Source organism: Cydia pomonella, chromosome 15, assembly GCF_033807575.1.
Source record: "Cydia pomonella isolate Wapato2018A chromosome 15, ilCydPomo1, whole genome shotgun sequence".
NCBI lineage: Eukaryota > Metazoa > Arthropoda > Insecta > Lepidoptera > Tortricidae > Cydia > Cydia pomonella.
Window position 1 is genome coordinate 19785862 of NC_084717.1, and position 23677 is coordinate 19809538.

General features: G+C 38.8%; 1 protein-coding gene across 1 annotated transcript in view; it reads right to left on the reverse strand.

Moving 5' to 3' along the window:
- LOC133525445 (disheveled-associated activator of morphogenesis 1) overlaps nt 1-23677 on the reverse strand; it is a 105501-nt gene that overhangs the window by 26371 nt on the left and 55453 nt on the right. The window contains exons 4-9 of the mRNA XM_061861700.1: nt 4049-4216; nt 3387-3605; nt 2636-2776; nt 2293-2521; nt 1695-1922; nt 1235-1374 (exon numbers count right to left, since the gene is read on the reverse strand). Of these exons, the coding sequence (XP_061717684.1) occupies nt 1235-1374; nt 1695-1922; nt 2293-2521; nt 2636-2776; nt 3387-3605; nt 4049-4216 (1125 nt within the window). The remainder of the gene's footprint in view (nt 1-1234; nt 1375-1694; nt 1923-2292; nt 2522-2635; nt 2777-3386; nt 3606-4048; nt 4217-23677) is intronic.

Genomic DNA, 23677 nt, shown 5'->3' on the forward strand with positions numbered 1-23677 from the left:
AGATCGATATGATTTCAAACATGCTTCGGGTAAAATGGTAAGAGATGCAATATGTTGCAATAGACATGCGATCTCTAGTAGCTTTATATTTTATCACTGTGTCTAGCAGCTTCACATTGAGGATTACGTGAGACGTACTTAATAATTTGTCATTAAGCATCATTCTCCAATTGTTCATACACTAAACAAGACAAGACATGGGAGAACGTACGAATACCTGTGCGTGCAAGCGTGGTCATAAAATGCTCAAGAACTGTCCAGGTTGGAGTAACATTACACCAAAGACGTATTAGTAGGTACCTTGTGGATGTCGTAATTGCGGTCTTCCCGGTCCATCTCCTGCCGGCGCTGGGTTGTTTGCTCCAAGTCAACAGTGTTGAGGGGCTAGGAAAACATTGCTAAAGGGCTAACGGTCCAGGCTGTGATCTCACACAGCATATAGGTACCTTGTTGATACCACTGTGGTCGTCTCGTTCGACTTCCGGGGAACTGGTAAAGCGGCTGCCGGTGTTTGGTTATTGTACGATTTGTTGCTCCACGATAAGAGTGTTGAGGAACAGTTCTGGCAGTGATCTCACTGTTGAGCCAGTGTTGCGCGTGAGGATTGTATCTCACACAGGCAGTACCTTGTTGATATCAGTGCGGTCGTCCCGGTCTGTCTCCTGGGAGCTGGTGGAGCGGCTGCCGGCGTTGGGTTGCTGGAGGACGATCTGTTGGACGACTCGGTCGAGGAGGAGCCAGTGTTGCGCGTGAGGATTGTATCTCACTCAGGCAGTACCTTGTTGATATCAGTGCGGTCGTCCCGGTCTGTCTCCTGGGAGCTGGTGGAGCGGCTGCCGGCGTTGGGTTGCTGGAGGACGATCTGTTGGACGACTCGGTCGAGGAGGAGCCAGTGTTGCGCGTGAGGATTGTATCTCACACAGGCAGTACCTTGTTGATATCAGTGCGGTCGTCCCGGTCTGTCTCCTGGGAGCTGGTGGAGCGGCTGCCGGCGTTGGGTTGCTGGAGGACGATCTGTTGGACGACTCGGTCGAGGAGGAGCCAGTGTTGCGCGTGAGGATTGTATCTCACACAGGCAGTACCTTGTTGATATCAGTGCGGTCGTCCCGGTCTGTCTCCTGGGAGCTGGTGGAGCGGCTGCCGGCGTTGGGTTGCTGGAGGACGATCTGTTGGACGACTCGGTCGAGGAGGAGCCAGTGTTGCGCGTGAGGATTGTATCTCACACAGGCAGTACCTTGTTGATATCAGTGCGGTCGTCCCGGTCTGTCTCCTGGGAGCTGGTGGAGCGGCTGCCGGCGTTGGGTTGCTGGAGGACGATCTGTTGGACGACTCGGTCGAGGAGGAGCCAGTGTTGCGCGTGAGGATTGTATTCCACTGTAAAAAGTAAGGTAAATTTTCTTATTTACTGTTAACTAGGTTTATTTTTTAATGAATGTCATATTTTTATGAGGATCAGAATGATCAGATATCTAAATAGGATTAATGCATCATTGCAATTCAAGAACCAGAAATAAGAGCCAAAGTCATATTTTTTATTACGCCTAAATAATTAAATGTTATCAATGGCTGATGTCAAATATTCTCAACAGAGCTTTTCGATGTAAGTAAAATAAGTAATCAACTGTTTCAACTAGTAAGGCAACCAGATGTGAGAAAATCAATGGCACTAATTTTCCTATGTATGTAATACTCACAGGGTAACAGCAGCATGTGCTCAAGCATAGACAGTAGATGAGGATAAGCAGCAGTATGACTCAGTTTCCTTCTCAGCAACTCGAACATTGTTCCTGCGCTCTTGGTATCGACGTGTTGTTTGTCGAATCGCCTGGCGAGTTCTTTTTCATCCTCGTTGCGGATCATTTCGAAGAAGTCGATGTGCCGGTCGAGGGTTTCATTTTCGTATTTGCGGAGTTTCTCGATAACTGTAAAATACAGTTTGTAATGAAACTTCATGTTAATTTTATTAGTCTAGCTAAGTGCTCCGAATAAATGGCAAAAGTAAATCGGTATCTATTCTTCTTTCGTATCGATGTTCCCCTAAACAATAGATACAGCAATCTATCACAAATATCACAATTCGCATGCACCAACCATTTCCAAGTCCTTACATGTACAGTGCGTAAAAGCACTGTAAAATACTGGTGACTGATCTTCGTAGTCGCGCAGATTTGCATGAACCTTTAATCAGCCAGAGTCATCCCCGGCTTCATAATTCAGTATCAGCACGTTAACCAACTACATGATGATTGATGATAGTCTTAAGTCCTGATCAAATCAGATTAGTCAACTTACCAGGCTGTATCCCCAGCATCAAGAACTCATATCTCAAGTGCAGTCGGAACTCCAAGCTGTCTTCTCCAGCACCATAATTCAAAACAGCGTTGACAAAGGACATAATAGCAGTCTTAAGGCCGAGGTCGTCTCGGTAGGCGCCCGTACTGCGGTCCAGTTCGTTGATGATGGACTGGAAGCGAGCGCGCTCCGCTGCGTACTTCTGGTAGTGGACCATTGCTTCTAGCACCTGGAAATAGGAAGAAAAGAATAAAAAGTAGTTATACATACATATATAGGAGCTGTTATATATATAAGTATTAAGTACTCCAAAGTACAACATTCCCTCAACAATCGAACGTACCTTTTTATGTCCACCGGGCACGAGGCAGACGGCGCCGAGGATCTCCAGCGCGGCGACCTTGGTCTTGACGTTCTCGGTGTCCAGGGACTGCGCGATCAGATCGATGCTGGTCGGGTGTGCGAGTACGTGTGCGCGGCCCGTCTGCAAATATAAATAAAGAAAAATATTGAAGTAATATTTCTTTAGAAGAACACAATTAGGTTTTACGAGAGCTTAAAAGACTAAGAAATTGATTTGATGGACTCGAAAAGCAATCGACAGTCGGGTCAAACACAAAAGTGTGTTCACGTCTTTCCTGCAGACATACCTAGAAGTTAGGGGGCTTTAAAGGTTAATTTTCTTATTTAATCATTATCCACATGAAAAGGTATTCCTTTTGCTTGGATAAATATGATAAAATCATTACCTACATGCCCCCAAGCGGTAAACTATTGTCCACAGGAGAGAAACTTGTGTATTCGTCAGAACTGTACAGTTTTGTGTTTGACCAAGTCCGTCTGTTTCCGAAGCGCACCAGATAGTGGCGGTTGCGAAGCGCTGTCTTAAAGCCACCAAGAAGTGTAACCAAGGGTTAGTTACTCACTAATTTGTTCATCAGGTCCTTGATACCCGCAATTAGGTTATGCCTGTTGATGACGTCGTCCCGAGGCGCTCGCTGAAGGGCATCTAGTAAAGCTCCCGAACCGCCTTGCTTCACGAAGATTGACACATTCATGAACGACTGAATACTAGAATAGGTTTAGTTTCTTACCGAGTTGTTCATCAGGGCCTTGATGCCCGCAATAAGGTTATGCCTGTTGATGGCATCGTCCCGGGGCGCCCGCTGCAGGGCATCTAATAGGGCTCCAAGACCGCCTTGCTTCACGAATCGCAGTACAAAGCTGTGGGCGCGTGTGCGGAGTGCTGTCTTCAAGCCGTCGAGTAGCGCGCAGGATTCTGGGGCGACTATGCCTTCCGATGAGGCGAACGCCTGGAAAATGATAACATTTTGATTGATTTGTTTTAATAAGAATTACTTAACAACCTACATTTTTATCAGCTTCAGTAAACGTTTCATTGCTGGGCATAAGCTTCTAAATATACAGAAGGGTTTAGGAGCGTTTATCCGACTTTTTCCGATATCCGCACCTAATGTAGATTGAGGATGAAATTACTTCATGTACGTTTGATGAAGCAAGTTTACACTTACACAGTGGTACCATAAGTTCTCATCAATCATCTGAATAAGGTGGTAGACCTACAAGGAAGATGTCATTTGCACTCATGTCTGCGATCTCGTTGAGCGCCTTGATGTACTCTTCGATTTGTGGCGCGTGCAGTGGGCATGACCTCAACCGGCGGCGGCGGTCGGCTGCAGTAGATCTGCCAGTTCATAGGCCCATGGCTTCACTGCAGGGCGGTACTCATACTTACGTCAGCGATCTCGTTGAGCGCCTTAATGTACTCCTCGACTTGTGGCGCCGTTCCCATTGGCATGACCACGCCCGGCGGCGGCCGTCGGCTGCAGTAGATCTGCCATTTCTTAGCGGCTGGTAGCTCCATCATGGCCGCTTTGTTCACTGCTGTCAGGTCCAGCTCTTCCTGTAAATACAGAATAAATGTAGTTAGATTGCTGTGCATGTATACGATTTAAGACCATCTCGCAGCCCTTGTAGCTCAAGAAAGTTGTGAACAAATATTGTTAATTAATTATGGAGCATGTAGGTATGTAACACCAACGTGGTATAAAAAAAAGTAAAAATGCTCAAGGACTTGAACAGGGCTGATGATACAATGGAAATAGAGGTACATGTGTACAATCCGTTGCAGATATATCTGAGACGCAGCATTTAAGTATGCATGTTCTATAGCTTACTGTACAACCTTACGAGAGAATACCTATATACATATACATCGAAAACAATGAATGATTTAAAATCGTTCTCCTTTAAAATCGTCTTTGTATCAAATTATGTCATTCTGTACATTATTTACTCTAGAACGCATCATTGGTAATCAATTTTGCCAGGCGCTTATACCGACCGACTGAAACAAACACAGATTTACAAACAATTATATTATAATGGAGACAGATGTATTTGTGTCAACAACTTATAATCCTCAATGGACTCTAACTTAGACGAAGTACTTAAAGTTGACGAGTTTTCTGTTCTAAGTTTTATAAGACCCTTCAAATAACCCTCGCGCGGAAATCTGCGATCGTTTGAGTTGTTTGAAACTTTATGAGCCGGCGTAATTTCAACATGAAAGAAAATAGGCGGTTCTAGCTCGAAGGAGAGCTTGTAAATCACAAAGTTAAAACAAACTAGTGACAGGAAAATTAGTCGCGTAGAGGCGAAGACGGGAACTTGGAGCTTGGCAGCTTTTTGGTTGATTAATTGTGAAGTTCTAATAAAAAGTGCACGAATATTTTAGGAAACTTGTGAGTGTGATTAAAGCCAGTGGGATGGAGAAAGGCTACTTTTGGAAATCGACCCTCTGGAGAGGTAGGAGAAATGACACAGACGAACACCCGAGCAAAGTCGCATGACCAGCTTGTAAAGACAGGTCAAAGTCAAAGTATTTTTTTATTCAGGTAGGCCTGGCAACAAGCACTTTTAAATCGCCTTATACAAATATCACATCATTGTCAATTCATTGATGCAATTATTATTGTTCTTAAAAAATATTGAATTATTAAAGAGATATTATTAAATTACAATGCCATATTACAGCAGTTCGACAATGAAACTTAAAAAAAAAAAATATTGATTAAAATTTTAATTAATAAAAAAAAATACTTAAACATCACAGTTGAATAGTTGCATTTATGACGCAGCACATAAAGTATTCATACTAGGTAGTATGAATACTATAGGGACCGTGCGCGTTGGAGGGTCTGCCATCTTTTGGCCTGATTCGAAACAATAAACATGTAAATTTACACGTCACGTGTTTTCTTGTGCATAGTAGGTTCTGCCATCTTGTGGGCTACATTGGAATAATAAACAGCACATTTACGCCTCGCGCCAAAAATCTGACGGCTCCCGTGCTGCCTCCTATAGTTCATGCACGCTCCCTATATATAGGTAGGTATCTAAGCATATCATATATGATCTGACATGTTAATTATCATACCATTTTAGAAACTTAGCTAGACGTAGTCGTTTCGCTTTATAAAATATAAAGCAAATTAACAACATTTAATTACGTGAATACGGATAAAAATCTAAATTACCCGCTTCGCCAAAATTCTAATCAGATCCCAAAACTCTGCTGGCATTAATATCATTAGGAGACGCTTTAGATGCTTCCACCTACCGAGCTTAGCCATACCATTCCTTATAGGTACGTCAAAACTGGTCGTTCAAATAAATGGCGTTCATGAAATCCTAATTAATGATTTCATTTCGTTTATATACTATGCTCGATTTTATTTAGACGACCGGTCTGGCCTAGTGGGTAGTGACCCTGCCTACGAAGCTGATGGTCCCGGGTTCAAATCCTGGTAAGGGCATTTATTCGTGTGATGAGCATGGATATTTGTTCCCGAGTCATGGGTGTTTTCTATATATTTAAGTATTTATAAATATTCATATATTATATATATCGTTGTCTAAGTACCCTCAACACAAGCCTTATTGAGCTTACCGTGGGGCTTAGTCAATTTGTGTAATAATGTCCCATAATATTTATTATACTATTTATTTATATTATTTAATTTGTTTTAAACATTTTCAATAATAGATGGATTTAAAAAAGCGTTATGTGTATTGTTTACCACAAATATGGACGTTAGTTCATCCTTGGCTGAGATTCACATCATTAGTGGTTTAGATAGTACCACCTACCGAGCCTAACCATGCCATTCCTTATACAAAACTGGCCATCCAAATAAATGGCGTTCATGAAATTCTAATGATTTCGTTTACATACTAGGCTGGATTTTAAATAGGGAAACGATGTGTTTGAATTTAGAGACAGTGTACATCTCTAATAAAGTATAAGCGATCGAGTAAAAAAGCGTTAAGTATACATTTGTTTATATTGTTTACAACAAATATGGACATCAGCATCCAGTTTCTACCTACCAGACTGAGCCATACCATTCCTTACAAATCTAAACTGGCCCTCACAAGATTCTAGGCTGGATTTTAATAGGTATTAAAAGGAAACGATGTGTTTTAAATTAGATATTAAAATAGACCTTTACATATACATATATTGATACGTCACTCCGGTCACTCCATCACCACCCACAACAAAAAAAAATTACAACCACGGTTTACACAGTGGGTTTACAAGACACGAAGCAAATGTCAGTACCCGTAAGGAGAAACAAACTCCTACCTAACTGGATTTATCGCTCAATAACCTATTTACTCCTCAAACCCTACATAATAAAGTCTATATTCCTTTGAACATTACGGTGAAGTTTTCCGTCAAAGTCAAATTGGCATGACGAACGCCTTCGCCACAAATAAGGACATTACTAACGACCTAAGAGCCGATGCCAAAACTAAGGAGCGGATTTCCTTGGTCAGAGAGAGGCTAATCGATGTGGATGCCAAACATACAGGGTGGGCCCTAATGACCCGACCAACTTTAGCGAATTATTCCTTTTCTATGATACCGAGCAGTTTGACTAGATGGCGCTATAAGGCGGCGGCGGTAGTAACTGAACTACCGCATAATGTACGGAGTAGTACAGATACATATTGCACGATATTTTCTTTCATAGACTTTATTAACTCTTTCAGTGATATCTCTTTGTTACTATAAAAAGTTTATTAATAATCTTGTTATTTGATTAAACTTATATTACAAAAAAGTCATTAGCGTTTTAAACCATCAGGCGGGCCGTATGCTTGTTTGCCACCGACATAGTATAAAAAAAAATTGATTCCTAAAGGAAAACCGAGTAATATCTCGAAAGCCAAACGCTTTTGATTCGTATTTTTAAATTCATTTCTGTGATTAATCTATACGGCTAAAGATCATCTTATTTAGCACCCACCCTGTATAGGAGTCGTGACAGTTCACTAATGATGTCCGTCTGATATGGGAAATGTCACTGAACGGTTTAGTATTAATCCTAGCCTATTGGTGATCCGACATCCGTCCATTAAAAAATAATTCCAGATAAGAAACATGTTCTATGACTAGAGTCCTTCTAAGCCGACTCTCCGATTTTGCAGCGGCAGAATGTAAAAGTACGTTCAGCATCAGAAGTAACGGGTTGGGATACGCGTCAAAAATATCTACTATTCTCTAATAACTGAACAAAAAGAGCTATGCCTCAATGTGTAGAACCTAATTGTTCTAAACACAGCACTGTGAGAAATTTAATACTTTCGAATACGCAATATGTTCTCTTGTTGAGTCCGCCAGAGTGTCACAGATATATACTTTGGACGCGTTGTTTAATCCGCTACTGTTGATGGTAACACATCTGTATCTGAGTGTTTATTCATTTTTCAAGAATTGCCCTAATCATTATTAGTTCAATTTTTGTAAGTTTTAAGATGGTCAAAATTAAACAAGATCCTTAACATACATGCCAGATCCGGCAGAAATAAAAATACGTTAAATTTTTATTTAAATAAATGGGTGACCCAGTGAACGTGCCCGTATTTTCATACAAAAGTGGGGGACAGCTTTGTCCCCTGGGTCTGCTCTTAAAAAAGTTATAAAATATCAAATCATGATAAAAATATTACGTACATTACGTAGCTTGTTTGACTGTGTTTATAGAATAAAAAAATAATAATTACATACAGTACGAATATTTTTTAAGTAGGTCAAAATTTGCTGACAAAAAAAAAAGATGATTAACCCATCTGTATCTACTTACGTATAATTGCAATTAAACGAACTTACCGGTAAGTGAAGTTTTATTTGTATTATATGATATGTCTATCCCGAGACATATCATATTTAATTTAATAGCTGTAACAACCATTGGAAAACTCTTTCAATGTTTACCGTATTTTCACGCAACGAATTCCAAATTCAAACGTTTCCTATAGCTCTTACGGGTGGATTATCATCAACAAAAGCGCGAAACAGCCTACTTCCAACAAATGCCAAGGTTCACTGCGCGGTCAATGGAAGCATCCATCATATTTGACTGATGACCGTGACATAGGGACGACATGTGACAAATCACCGTTGTCACGATGTTATTTCCTTCGTCATAGGCAGCAGAATACATAACTGTAACTTTCTATACGACATAATAGGGTTGTTTCCATCTACAAATCTTAGGGCAGAATAAATTGTATCCCAATAAATTCTTTTGGATTATTAGAACATGTTAAACTACTTTTAGAGGACCTGTAATGACCATATTTTTGTAAATATTGAATTTAAAATATCTTTTGGCACACGTCACGTGACCAAACTCGAAACGTTATTGAAGATTCTGATGAAGTCACAACTCTCGGATTGACACTGTTGACAGTTAGGCGATAAACAACAAATGACAAATGTCAGTTGACAGTTCGTATCTTCTACGTGCGTATGTGTCAAACCGTAAACTGTGACGTCACACCATTTTCAAAGAGTGTTTTGGGCGCGAAAGCATCTGTCAAAATATATTTTGTTATTTTAACATATTTAAAGCCGTTTTTAGTATAAAAGTTGAATTTTAGGGTAACTTTTAGTTAATATAGAACGTAATACAAGCGTTTCAAAAAATTGGAAACTACCCTATTGTATAATTTTGCGGTTTCCACTGGGGAAGGGCAAATAATATTGACATGGAAATAATAATGCTATTCTAACAGAAACATTGAATGATTGCGATATCTGTTAGTTTATGATAAGCGTCCGAAAGTTGTTCAATTCGTTCTTTGGAAGAGGAAAAAGGCAAGTTCTTAAAACACCTCATAGTTACGTATAAACAGCATTTAAAACAATTATGTCAGCAAAAATACGTAAGATTTTAGGCCAGCAATCATTATAATCGCTCGGAATCCACGCAATTCGCTCATTGCCCCTACCATGATGCTCAGTGGCCGTACTCGCTAGCGACAGCTTAAAGATTCATTTAGATGGAGCAAAGCATTGCTGTATTTGGTCTATCGATTCATTTCGTTGTACATACATACATACGTTAGTAATTTGCTATGCAACTAAACTTGCATGTAAGTTCACAAACTGTCTTAATTAACCATACGAGATGTTCATACAGATTTTGTACAGTTCAAAATTCAAAATTCAAAATTGAAAATTTTATTCTGCAAGTAGGCCTCAAGGGCTCTTTTACAAGTCAATACAACATTTATAGTAACATCATATAGTGACATGAAAAATACACAACAACATTTTATAAATACAACAGCCAATACCTGGGTAAACATTACATTATAATAATCTTAAAATAAATAATTACTACAATACAATAGAGATGTATAGTCTCTATGATTAAAAACACATTAAATCTGGAGATGTAAAAGGTCCCCAATGTCTCAGTGCCTAATGTAGTACCTAAAGCTCGCGAAAGTATGAGTGTTGTACTCATCTTTCAAAATACAACACTAGCGATTATTCATTTTGTTCCAAAACAAAAATTGATCAAAGCTCGGTTATAAGTCATCGGAAGTAGAAACTCTAGAAACATAACATGGTAAAGGTACTGTACTCCCATTACTTCTTTCATCGCAACCGTTCTGCTCAGGAATACCCTCAGCAAGATCCATACCAACTATAAGGCGGTTTACGCATCCTGCGAAAAGGTCTGCGAGCCAGGAAAAGGGCTGCGATTCACATACATGAATAGTCCATCTGTCTGTCTGTCTACTGTCTCGCTCAGACATTGTAGTGTGAAAACCTGCGTAAACGGGGCGACGGTATATAGTTGCGTAACCTAGAATCTTCAGAATCCAGCATATCACCGGACTATTACACTATAATGATAATCGGTGCGGTTACCGAGATCATGCAGGTCATCGCCCTTAAAGCTCATTTAAACGCACGGCGCGAGAACTCTCATGAGTTTCGTTACATCGCTGTGTTTGTTCCTAGATACAGATTTATTTTCCAAGTAGGCATATTAGAATCGTCAAATAAAGGTACTTGAACCTTTCTGTAACCCTAGTGTAAATAAATTCGATTTTGAAACGTGACGTACGCGTTTGCGTTTAGTCTCATTTTGTATTGGATTTAGAAAGAGCGCGCCAAGCGGGACGTTTTGGAAACTCAAAATCCTATACAAAATGAGACTTAACGCAAACGCGTTCGTCACGTTATGATGTCGATCAAATTTACACTAGGGGTACTGATCGGCAATGTAATAACGCATAAGAGTCTCTTACAGTCTACCTGAGCTTGTAAGTACGGCTACAATCACGGTTCTTTTACACCTTATGTTGGCGAGATAATATGACCGATAGTTATGACCGTCATTAAAAAAAACGGATGAACCGTATAAGTGTGAAATATATTACAATTTTTAAGGGAGTATATGTCTAAAGAAATCGGTCGGTAAGTCGTTTGAAATAAAGTATGTTTTAATAACAGGTTTTTAATTTTCATGTTTATTTTCTAAAGTCTTCCAGACGTGTTAACATATTTCGATTAATGTCAATATTTACTCTCAATACCAAACAATAAAGGCTCAAATCAATAAAATCGAACATCCTTCTTTGCAAGTCAATTATAAATACAAATAGAGTTGTGCCCGCTCGGTCTTTTAAAAGAGCGCTCTCGGTCAATCGGTCAAACGAACTAGTTCGCTCTTTTAGGTCCTTTAGTTCCTTTAGTTCAGGAGCAAATCTCAAGATCTGAATGAGGATGACTAGGTTATATCTTGCTCTCGCTCGCAAATAAACAGAGCGAGAGCGTGAGCGAGCGACTTTCTTGACCTTGACTCATTCCGATCATTCGCTCCCGACCGATTTGTTACTTGGTACTGAGGGCCTACCGCGAACCACGTTCGATGTGTTGCCTCTCTGTCGCACTTGTAAATTCATACGTAAGTGTGACAGGGAGGCAACCTGTCGAACGTGGTTCGCGGTAGGCCCGCTGACATACCGACTACTGAACTAAAGGACCGAGACCGATTAAGAGCGCTTAAGACGAACTAGTTACTTTCGGTCTGTGGTGGGATTTCATTCCTTTTAGTTCTTCGGTCCTGACCGACTCAAGCCTAAATACAAATACGAATATGATCCGGTTTTAGATATAAGCAGGCAAGTGTTTACTTGAAGATGTACCTATACATACTATATTAATAGTATGTAAATCAGTTTTTTAAAATGTTAACACGTCTGGAAGACTTTAGAAAATAAATAAGATTAAAAACCCGTATGTATAAACATACGAGATAGAAACATGAAAAATGATCAGTTCACGCGTAATACTTTCTTCGCGGCTTGGAAAGTTATTAAGTTGTTTACATGTCATAAGTCACTCGCCGTCCAGCGAACGACCTACGCCAACATTATAAGCAGTAAGATACACTCCACGATAAAACTATGGGGCAAAAATATTACTGCACAGGTCATCATCATAAGCAGACCTGGGATTCCGGCCTCGAATGGCTGTTATTCGTTATTCGTATTCGTATTCGCGGGCTGGGTTTCCGCAACTCGACGTCGCAATTCGCGCCTATTTTGCGTGATGGCCGTTTCGAATGGCTGTTATACCGGATGAGAGTTATACGGTATAACTCTTACCTTACATATTCTTATCAGGTATAACTTATACCTGATAAGAATATGTCATTCGTGTGTATATTTCTGGTTAATTATATCCCTTGATCGTTAAACATATCATTAGTCGTTATGTAGAGAAACGCACTCAAATAAAATATGCTTTGTGTAATTTATATTGATTTGCAAATAAAACTTACAAATAATATAAAGTTATACAGACGAAGCTGGAAGCGATCACAAGGATCGTATGTATCGATATTTTAATTTATTGATATAGGAACTCCCTACCTGTCAATCAATTATGCACCGTAGAATCCGAGGTCTGAGGGCCTACCGCGAACCACGTTCGACGTGTTGCCTCTCTGTCGCACTTGTAAATTCGTACTTAAGTATGACAGAGAGGCAGCACGTCGAACGTGGTTCGCGGTACGCCTTCTGATCTTAAGCTTAGGAGTCCGCAGCAAGCTCGGTTGTCCATACAAACGTAGTTATGCTCTCATTTTAAAATGACTGGCTAGATTGCTCTAAAAAGTTGTACTTACAATAGGATAAGGTGTATGTAGCTTCAGATCTGTACCCCTAGTGTAAATATTTTCGACAGCGAAACGTGACGTACGCGTTTACGTTAAGTGTCATTTTGTATGAGATTTTTGACTTTCCAAAACGACCCGCTTGGCGCGCTGTTTAAAAACCCATACAAAATGAGACTTAACGCAAACGCGTACGTCACGTTTAGCTATCGACTAAATTTACACTAGGGGTACAGATACCATAGTTAAACGTATCTAAGTATTTCATACAAAACTTGTTTTTGCTCTATTTCGTTTGTTTAATAAGCTGGAGCTATATGAATTGATATCTTATATCTACATGTCTTAACAAAGCCTCTATTATCAAGACGTTAAAGTGCATGTTTAGATATTTTGGGCACCTTGGCCGCTTCGATACATCTGGCGACTGTACGGACTATGCTTGAACGGTAATTTCTATTGAAGGTTGGAACGAATGCGCCCATACAGCTGGAAAGCGTCAGCCTTTGGCCCTCGGACAGTTTCATTACCGCCCAAGCTTTCTACTGACGCACATAGTAATATAATGTATGTGTTAAACTATGTATATCGTCTGCGTGATATGCGTTTATCAGCTTTTAGACACTGCCCGTCGGTCTGCCCGGTGTTTTATTGTTAATATTTTAGGCGTTTAACGAGTACCTGCAGTCAGCTACGAAGGTAGTTTACATCCCTGCACAGAAATCTGTTTGCAAGAGGGGTCAACTATCTCTGCAGCTAATATAAAGGTAAATTATTTATGAACGAAATGTTTATTTATATTTTACAAGGTTTTATTTAACCTGCAATGTTTGTTCGGGTCAAATCTTGCAAGCTAAATTATACCTACGTTTCATTATTCGATTCAGCTGAAACTTCACAAACATAAGTCGAGTGACAATACGATAGGTACCATCGAGCTGATATGCGGTGGCAGCATGGTTGCATTTTTAACGCTTGTCACTATGCCTGTCACTTTCGCACTTACATAGTTGTAAGAACGTGACAGGCATGGTGACAAATGGTAAACATGCGACCGGGCTACAACCGCTGATAATGGCTACAGGAGGAGGCCATAGGAACTCTGTTCTACTGATGTGCCGAAGGAAACTTTCCAAAATTGCGAAATTTTCCACATTGAAAAGTTCCTGAAACTTCTTATTATTTTGTATGGGGATTGAAAATTTCCGAAACATAAAATAGAAATTACTTATATTTCGGTGAAATTTTCAAGAAATTTCCGAGAACTTTTTATATTTTTTGGAATCTTTCCGCAACTCGCACATATGTACTCTGTTCTATAACAACGCAACCTAATTGTGTATATAAAACCTTAAAAAGATCAAGGAAGTTAAGAACGTGGTCCCGTTAGCCAGTAATGATAAAAACCCTTAAGGACGTAAGACTCTGAAACTTAATGACGACCAATCATAAATAGAGATGCCCCGTATAGTGGTTTTGGCCGAATACCGAATAACGAATATTCGGCCTCTCCCGGCCGAAGCGCCATATATTCGGCAGTACATGCGAACATTTTGAGTGACATTAATTATGAAAACTGTTCGCCAACAAAGCACAGCATTTACGAAGACATCATTTTTGTTGCTCAGAATGTGATTAGAGTAAATTAAATCAAACATAAAATAGAAATTACTTATATTTCGGTGAAATTTTCAAGTTTCCGAGAACTTTTTATATTTTTTGGAATCTTTCCGCAACTCGCACATATGTACTCTGTTCTATAACAACGCAACCTAATTGTGTTTGGAGAATTGCCTCGATGAGTATTTCTTGCCTTTTGAAACAAGAAAATTACAGTCAGCGATAACACAAACTTTGATACAAATCAAAAAAGATTTTTTTGTCAAAAAAAACCTATTGATTGTATCTTTAACATCGGACAAAAAGTCATGCTTAGCAAATGTGACATTATCACGGTAAAATACCATTTTTCACGCTTTCAATTCCCAGAAATGAATAGACTCAGCTTGTTGACAGTCACATCATGTCAAATATTGTCATAAGTACTATGTTTGATATGTATTATGTATGTCCACTATATTTACATAATAGGTCCTGATGGCGCCGACATTTCCCCGTGAAGATTGTTAGTTAAGTAAACATGTAATCCTTTATAGGTTTTTTACAACAATCTTGCTCTTTCTGTAAACATTCACGGATAAGAACTTTCCCACGACAATCTTGAATGAATGAATTAAAACGAATTTTATTCCTAAGCTAAAAATATGTATCGAACAAATCGTCTCATAGATATGGTACAACGCTCTTATTACACTGGAATAAGATGCTATGGGACATATTTTTGAGTAAGATGTGTACACCCGTATTTTTACACTTGACTGTATTCATTTTCGGCATTTACTCGTATTTATTGTATGGAATTTAAATGTTATGTTTAAGAGTTCGTGTAAAGAAAATAGAGTCATAGGTGTCTTTTACGCGTCATTGTCTGACCCAAAAGGAGGATATTACGTATCGGTTAGCAATGGCTATTCTAACCATAACCAGATATTGATATAAACACCAAGAAGACTACCGCGAACATCGAAATTGTAAATGTTTCTATCCAAGTTCTCGTCTGTCGAGTAGTGTGATGGACTTAAACTTTCTTCGGAGATTTTCGCGATAACCGTCCAGCACCCAATCGTCAACACATTCGCACAAAGTTATTTCACCACAATGTCGGCAGCTTTCTTAGGAAAGTTGCGTCCACTTTGCATACTGGCAAATAAAGTGAGTGAAGTGTGTCTTATGTTATTGCAATAAGGTTCATTTAACACTGTGGTATTCTGGCGCTTTTCAGTGCTTCCAACTCTTAAAACATCCTATGTATTCTGAATTCAAATGTACTTAAGCCGTCGAGGACACTAAAGTATTCGAAAGCCTTCAATACTCAGAAATGTCACAGGTTACGTTATCGGTGACAAGTTATTTGCCGTTATGTTAATGTGGAGGTTGAAGGTTTGTGCAAATTGTTTTATTATTGCCGTATTTATTACTCTATGTTGTTCTTGACACGGATGCTTTCTAAGCGAAATGATCAATGTGTTAATTGATTTTACATCATTTATTATATTATCAAATGTTTTTTCTACACTTTACTATGTGTGGAGTTATAATACTCGTCAAGAATACGAACAACAGTAGTATTACGATACAAGTGCGAAAAATAGGAATTACGCAACGAGTGGCGATAAATTAAAACACGACCGCAAGGAGTGTTTTAAATCGACACGAGTTGCGACTTACCTATTCGCACATGTATCATACAACGGTTTTACAGTACATATGGCCCTTTAAATTTTCGACATAGTGCGGTAAAGTAGCACCATATGGACTGTAATAAGTATTTGTGATATTTTAATGTAAAACTCGTAAAAGTATAAAATAGGTACCTTTATCGTAATATTTACTAAAAATATTTGCTGGGTAACGAAAGCACCCCGTGCTAAAAGCATAGGTATTCATAAAATGTCACCTAAACTCACAAGGGATTTTAAAAAACAACGTATAATGCCACAACGAAGATGACACACGTAGGAGGTCGCATTTCACTTTATGTTGACTTTTTATTACTAAACCGCTTATCAACATGACCTTACATTACGACTCGACCGTGCGTGACAACAAAACAAACAAATCCAATTCTAACAAGCTCATAAATAAAGAAATCTCTATTAATGTTAAATTTTACATAGACATAATTTAGTTTAATTAAATCGACAATGAAGATGACACACTTACAAGAAGTAAAATTTCACTGAATGTAAGTTTTTGTCGCTAAACCGCGTGGCAGCCATGACCTTACATTACGACCCAACCGTGCGTGACCAAACAAACAAATCCTAACGATTATAAATATTCAGGGGTTAAATTATTTTCCTTATGACTGCATTAGCTGGAGAGAATAAAAACATTATTAAACCGCCCCTTATCAAGGCAGGTTCGATTTGGCAATCACATGCACTTCAAACGTTTTCTATTAAGGTCAATATGGGGAAGACTGGCATATAAAATTTATTGTAGGGAAGACCTCTCGTATTTGTATATGTAGTAGTAAACTCTTTATTGTACAAAAATATAGTACATATTAAAAGTAACATACAATTGGTAAGAAGTAGCAAGATCTCTTCCAGTTAACCTTTGAGTAGATGAGAGGAGAGAGTAAAAAGAGGGTGACAAATGCAGCAAAATGTACAACAAGCTACCAGAAAGACAAAGGATATAAATACATACATCATTTATAGGATAAACATGTATTACACAAAAAGTAATGGGGAAAATACACAAAAAACTGGAATGAAGTAGAAAAATATTATACAATAGAAATATAGGAAAAATTTATCAGACAGATGTACATCGCTCAGTCACAGTAAGAACGGAAGAGCTTTTGGAGTATGTGTACAAACGCAAAAATGAAAAGCGACGAACGACGGTCTAGACGGACTAAAACTGATATTCGATTATCATTTCAGTTCGTATAGGGGTGAAGGTAACGCCACAACGAAGATGACACATTTGACACAGTAAGGAAGTCGCATTTCACTTTATGTTGTTTTAGTATAAACCGCTTTGTAACCATGACCTTACATTACGGGGCAGCCGTGCGCGACCACAAAACAAAGGGTCCCACGACAGTTCGGCTTATCTCGATAGCTGCCGCTCATCCTAACGAGCGAAGGTTAGTCGAGTTAAGAGAACCGGTATTACATGACCTACAGATCAATTAGAAATGGAATATATGCTTAATAGAGCAATATTTTTTAAGTGTTATATCTGAATAAGCTCTTGTATAGAAAACCTTTGTATAGTTTACAGGGTTTTGTTTCACTATTCCATATATTCATATTCTGCATTCGTGCTTGATTGAGCACGTCGGAATTCACAAAAACACGCGTAGAAAACAAATTTACGATATTCTGTTCGGGAGCGTTCTAACAGGATTTGAGACGATTGGCAACGTTAACACCAATTGAATGCGATTTTGATTAAATCGTCTATGTTGTTAGTTGTCCTACAGTTCTACTTCTAATAAAAACGGATCGATAAAGAAACTACTGTCTTTAACATAGTAAAATTATAATTTTTTTTTTTATTCCACGACGGTGGCAAACAAGCATACGGCCCGCCTGATGGTAAGCAGTCACCGTAGCCTATGGACGCCTGCAACACCAGAGGCATGACATGCGCGTTGCCGACCCTTTAAAAACCTGTACACTCCTTTTTTGAAGAACCCCATACTGTAGCCCCTCGGGAAAACCTCGGCAGGAAGCTCATTCCACAGCCGAAGCGTTCGCGGGAGGAAATTCCTCTTGAACCGCACAGTACGCGACCATTTAGGTTCTAGGGTATGAGGATGAACACCCTGCCGACGGCGAGCGGTGCGGTGATAGAAAGCGGCCGTTGGCATCATGTCAAACAATTCTTCAGAGCACAGCCCATTGTACAAGCGGTAGAACACACACAAGGAGGCAAAGTCTCTCCTTAGACTTAAAGGTTCAATACCGCTTGTGAGTTTGGGATCGTCGACGATTCGTACAGCGCGCCTTTGGATTTTTTTTTTTTTTTAACTACATCGAAAAAAAAAAGACAATCACGTTCAAAGAAAATCAATCATCAAAGGATTCAAAGGAGACAGCGGGACGACTTGGACACATTCTACCTGAAATGGTGAAGAAATACCAACAACAGGATTGAGTGGAGAAAACGAGGAGAGGCCTTTGCCCAGCAGTGGGACTCTAGTAAAAAATCAAGTTGAATCAAGTAAACCATGATCCGAAACTGCGAAACACAACTGTGATACAATAGCTTGAATCTTTAGGCTAACAAGCCCTCGGCTCTGCTAACGTTTGGAATGACATCCTGGAACTTGCTTGACATTATCAGAGATGATAATGAGCTTTAAGAGGCTGTCAACACCCAATGTCCTTGAAATTGATGTTACTTAAACAGTTTATAAGAAAGACTGTTTTAGTCAAGTAAGAAAAATATATGTTCATATTAATTATATTTCAAAGACCGTGGTTGTACTCGATACATGATTTAACGAAGTCGCCGGCTCGATAGAAAATAATTGCAAAGATTGGTCTTAAAATCACAATTAAACGGTTCTATGTCTTTATTGTTTTGACTTGTGGGTCTGCAATTAAAATCACAATTTCAAAACATTTATATCTAAACCGCTTTTGAGTAAAATATTACACTAATAATCCACTTTTTTTATTTAAATATTTTTCTTATTATTCCCTAGCCCAGGCCCAGTAACATGCGACAGTGGTATCTCATTTACTCCGATACAAATAGACAGTGTGCGCGCTTTAGGTATTGACAGCCTCTTAAGTAGAGGAGATAAGTTTCTAAGTACCTCAGCCAAATAGTTGCTGAGTAGTAGTCTAGTTTACTTGTAACGAAGAAAAACTTTCTTCTAACTGGGGATTTAGATAACAATGATGCAAATTAAGAGTGACAAGCGTAGACTTCGATGTCTTTGTTTACACGCTTAAATTATTGTTTAAAAATAGGTATATAAAACCTTAAAAAGATTAAGGAAGTTAAGAACGTGGTCCCGTTAGCCAGTAATGATAAAAAACCTTAAGGAGGTAAGACTCTGAAACTTAATGACGACCAATCATAAATAGAGATGCCCCGTATAATGGTTTTGGCCGAATACCGAATAACGAATATTCGGCCTCTCCCGGCCGAAGCGCCAAATATTCGGCAGTACATGCGAACATTTTGAGTGACATTAATTATGAAAACTGTTCGCCAACACAGCACAGCATTTACGAAGACATCATTTTTTTTGCTCAGAATGTGATTAGAGTAAATTAAATCAAAGCCATGATAAGAAATTATTTGAAATTAACAAATGCAAAAAAAACAGGTATCCGTATTTAACAACTTTCCAAGAATACGTATTAAATATACTGGTTTTCGGTTATTTAAATTGTTTATTATTTCATTTTAGGTCGGTGCAACAGATATTCGGTTTTCAGCCGAATATTCGGCAAATTGGTCGAATACCGAATTTAAGTTGCCGAATATTCGTAGCATCTCTAATCATCACGATGAATGAAGGAAAACTTTGTTATATTTGGGTAATTCTAACAGCAACTATTCGGGTTAAGAGTTAACAAGCGTACGACGTTTTTGCTGTTTTCAAGTTAAAGATTTGATGCTATCAAAAAAGAAAACAATAGGTTTATAACGAGGCTAATTAGCAGGTGGAATATGTTTTTGTTCAGAATTTCATTTTAGGCAAGTTTCGCTGAATGTAAAGCCTTTATAGGCAGTCATTAAAACGATAATAATAAACATTGTGTTATGAAAAACGTTGATTCGTATGAGTTTCAACTTTTATTTATGAATATGGCCACTTCTGGTCTGATCTGGTCTAGATCATAATACTGTATTCTTTCCAAATTCACGTCAATCGGAAAACAGTGCTTTATAACTTTGACCTAACAAACAAAGCAACAAATAAATCTTGCAAAGACGATTATAAATTAACACATGGACTGCCCAACTGAGATAAAGAATTATGAGAAAGGCATGTAAACAATCATTCACATACACACCTAAAAATTAAACAGGCATTTCCTAACGCTAGTCTATTCGTCGCAATGCGGCAATGGACGGCAAGTACACGCAAACATATCGTGTGCCTGTCTACCTATACCAGCTGTCTATACCCGAGTATATGAGTACTATACAATGAGTATGATGATAGATGTCAATCAATAGGTATGTCCAGACTAGACCTCAAAGTGGCAATACCGCAGTCAAAAATGTGTTTTGTACCGACTTATGGCGAAAAAATTATTTCGAAAAACATTTAATTATCTCTGAAACTAGGCCTAATCCAGAAAATTTTATATGACATTTTAGTTTCGAAATATTACCAGGAATGCTTAGTTAAAATGTATCGCAATGCTCACGGGCTCCTTGTAAAAGTACCGTCGGTGCCCCAACTTAAGTAACCAAGTAGCCATACTAGTTATATAGAAAAGTGGATACTTATGTTAGGGAACCGACTACGATCACCGAATAGAATACGCAATTAAATACTAAACAAAAAGCGGCTAACTGACTCGTTAATTACCAACCATTCAAAATACTCGTCCTACTTAATTCTGTAACGATAAGGTACTTGACCTTCGAGGCAATCAGAGCTAAAGGTGTCAGTCGCTACCGAAGATGACAGTAGCACAAGTGTTACTAATGGGCCGACCTTTGGTACAATGACGCATCTGGGCTATTTACAACTAGACCAAATGTCTAAAGAAGGCATAGATGAATACGTTTTAGATATGTTAAAACGAGCCTGAGGAACATGAATAAGAAATATGGACAACCCTTTTAACGTTAAACTTCAATACGCAATTTGATTTGATCTAAATTGTGATTCAAGATAACACGAATACTTGTCCGGTGAAACCACCGGACGTATCAAAGCGGCCTAAGAATGCATGATACAATGAGATTAGAATAGAAAGAAAGAAAATGAATATATTTTTGCACGATGTTTTCCTTCGCCGAAAACCGACTGGTAAATATCAAATGATATTTCATACATAAGTTCCGACAAACTCATTGGTACGAGCCGGGGTTTGAATTCGCGACCTCCGGATTGAAAGTCACATGCTCGTACCGCTAGGCCACCAGCGCTTCACGCTAAAATAGGATCTCCACTCAACATAATGCCGCAGCAATCAGTGGCTGGTTTTCAATGGGGACCTGACTTAAGACTATGATAGTGGCGGCACATACGTCAACGAGACAGAAAAATAGACATAAAAAAAGGAATACCAATAATGTATACATACTAAAAAACAGGAGATTACAAGCAGGTACAGTCTGAATTAACAGTCAAAGTCAAAGGAATTCTAACAATCCAATATTCAATAAGTGCGTGGGACCAACAAGAGCACCTTGGCTAAGATCGTGACTCTTCGCCAAGTGAAGGCCGGTCGCGGATTGCTGCTTAACTAGAAAACGGGTGCTATTGATATTCGAATATTAATTCGACAGGAAAGGTCTAGAGACCTTTGAAGTTGATAAGCCGGTTGATATGTGCATGTTGATGTGATGTATGATGTTATTGTATGCAGGTTGCAGTTAATTCAATGTAGCATTATAATTGGCACAAAGCAAGCCTTTTGTGAATTTCCGATAGATGCAATTATCACATACTTAGTTGCACGGTTGACTTTAATAAAAAAAGGATAATGTGTCTGATTAAGAACCTCAAGTTTACTTTTACAATGTTCGGTTAAAAAAACAGATAGCTGATATCGATTGACTAACAATAAAATGTCAACATCGATCTCCTATTGTCGGAGAGCTATTACCGAACATCCGAAATCAAACTGCCAAGTAATGATAAATCGAAGTGAACGTCAAAGAGTACAACCATGATTGATGTATCATCATAGGTGTTAGCGTTTTGTCCGCGGGAGAAATCATTAATAACTTCCAAGCTATTCACGAAACCATTTTACTGCGAGCTTCTTAATTCCTAGTGTATAAGCTGGATCTTGAGACTCGGGCACAACGTGTGGAGTACTTCTTACTTTGTCGACCCTTCAGTAAATTTTATGATGGTGACTAAGGTTTACGACATTCACTAAAAAGACGCCTACATTCTTCTTTTAAGCTGTCAAGGCGTTAATTCTCACTAATAGTCAATCACATTTAGCTAAAAGCTGTGTTGCAATGGATTTTGCCAAAAATTACTCATAAGTTATGAGGATCCCTAGCATTCCCTACCCATCATACGCGTTGGAATTTTTTTACTAGCAAAGTGGTATGATGCTAAGCTGGTGGGACGTTTTTTATACTACGTCGGTTGTAATCAAGCATACGGCCCGCCTGATGGTTAGCAGTCGCCGAAGCCTGTTTCGTTTACTTCTGCTGTTGACTAAAATTAAGTTTAAGTCAGACATAAATATACTGGCCGCCTTATGGTGATTGGTCAGTAAAGCATTATGAATATCATCGGTTCTCTGGTCACTCATACCATGACTCCGCAGGGGTCGAGAGAAAGTGTCTACAATCAGCAAGATTGTATTGTCCAGTCATTGTCAAGAACGCAGAGTCAGCGGCCGAATATGACAGCAGACATGTCTACGGAAACAAGGGAAATCGCAATGATATTTGAAATTTTGAGTCTCACGAATAACAATGTTAGTTTAAATGAAAGTGTTAGAATGACTACATTTTTACCGATTTGCAGAATACGTAATGTTACATTAGCTACGATGGCGAAACAAATTGACACAGAAGATCAACCAACAAGAATATCTAATCAAACACAAGAATATTAGAATTCTTTAGAAACTAGACCGCGGTTTTATTTATATTTTCCGATACACTCAACACGATTAACTATAGGCATTAAGCAACAGCAATAGAGCAAAGGCCTAAGTAAATATGTCGTTTTTTTGGAATAAGGAAGATGTGGAAAAATTCATTGTCTCTAGCAAGACTCAAACCCTCGAGTCTGGGGTACCAGCACGCCGCTCTAAGCCCCCTCAATCTACCAAGATAAAAGTCTACGGCGTATATTAACTACATCCTTTATACTCGCATCATTCGTTTTTATTGCGGTTTCGCTTTCATTAGCAACATTTAGTCCATATATTTTAGCAACTTTTGGCAATTTATCTAGTGTTTAGAACATCAAAGTTGGCAACAATGCTGGCGCCTGCCCGCCAGCTATATGACCAGTGAAAGTGATATATTACAGTTACATCACTATCTTTGTAATTAACCCTTCAAGTACTTGACAGAGACAATCAACGTTTCTTGGATACGTTTATGCATTATGCAATCAA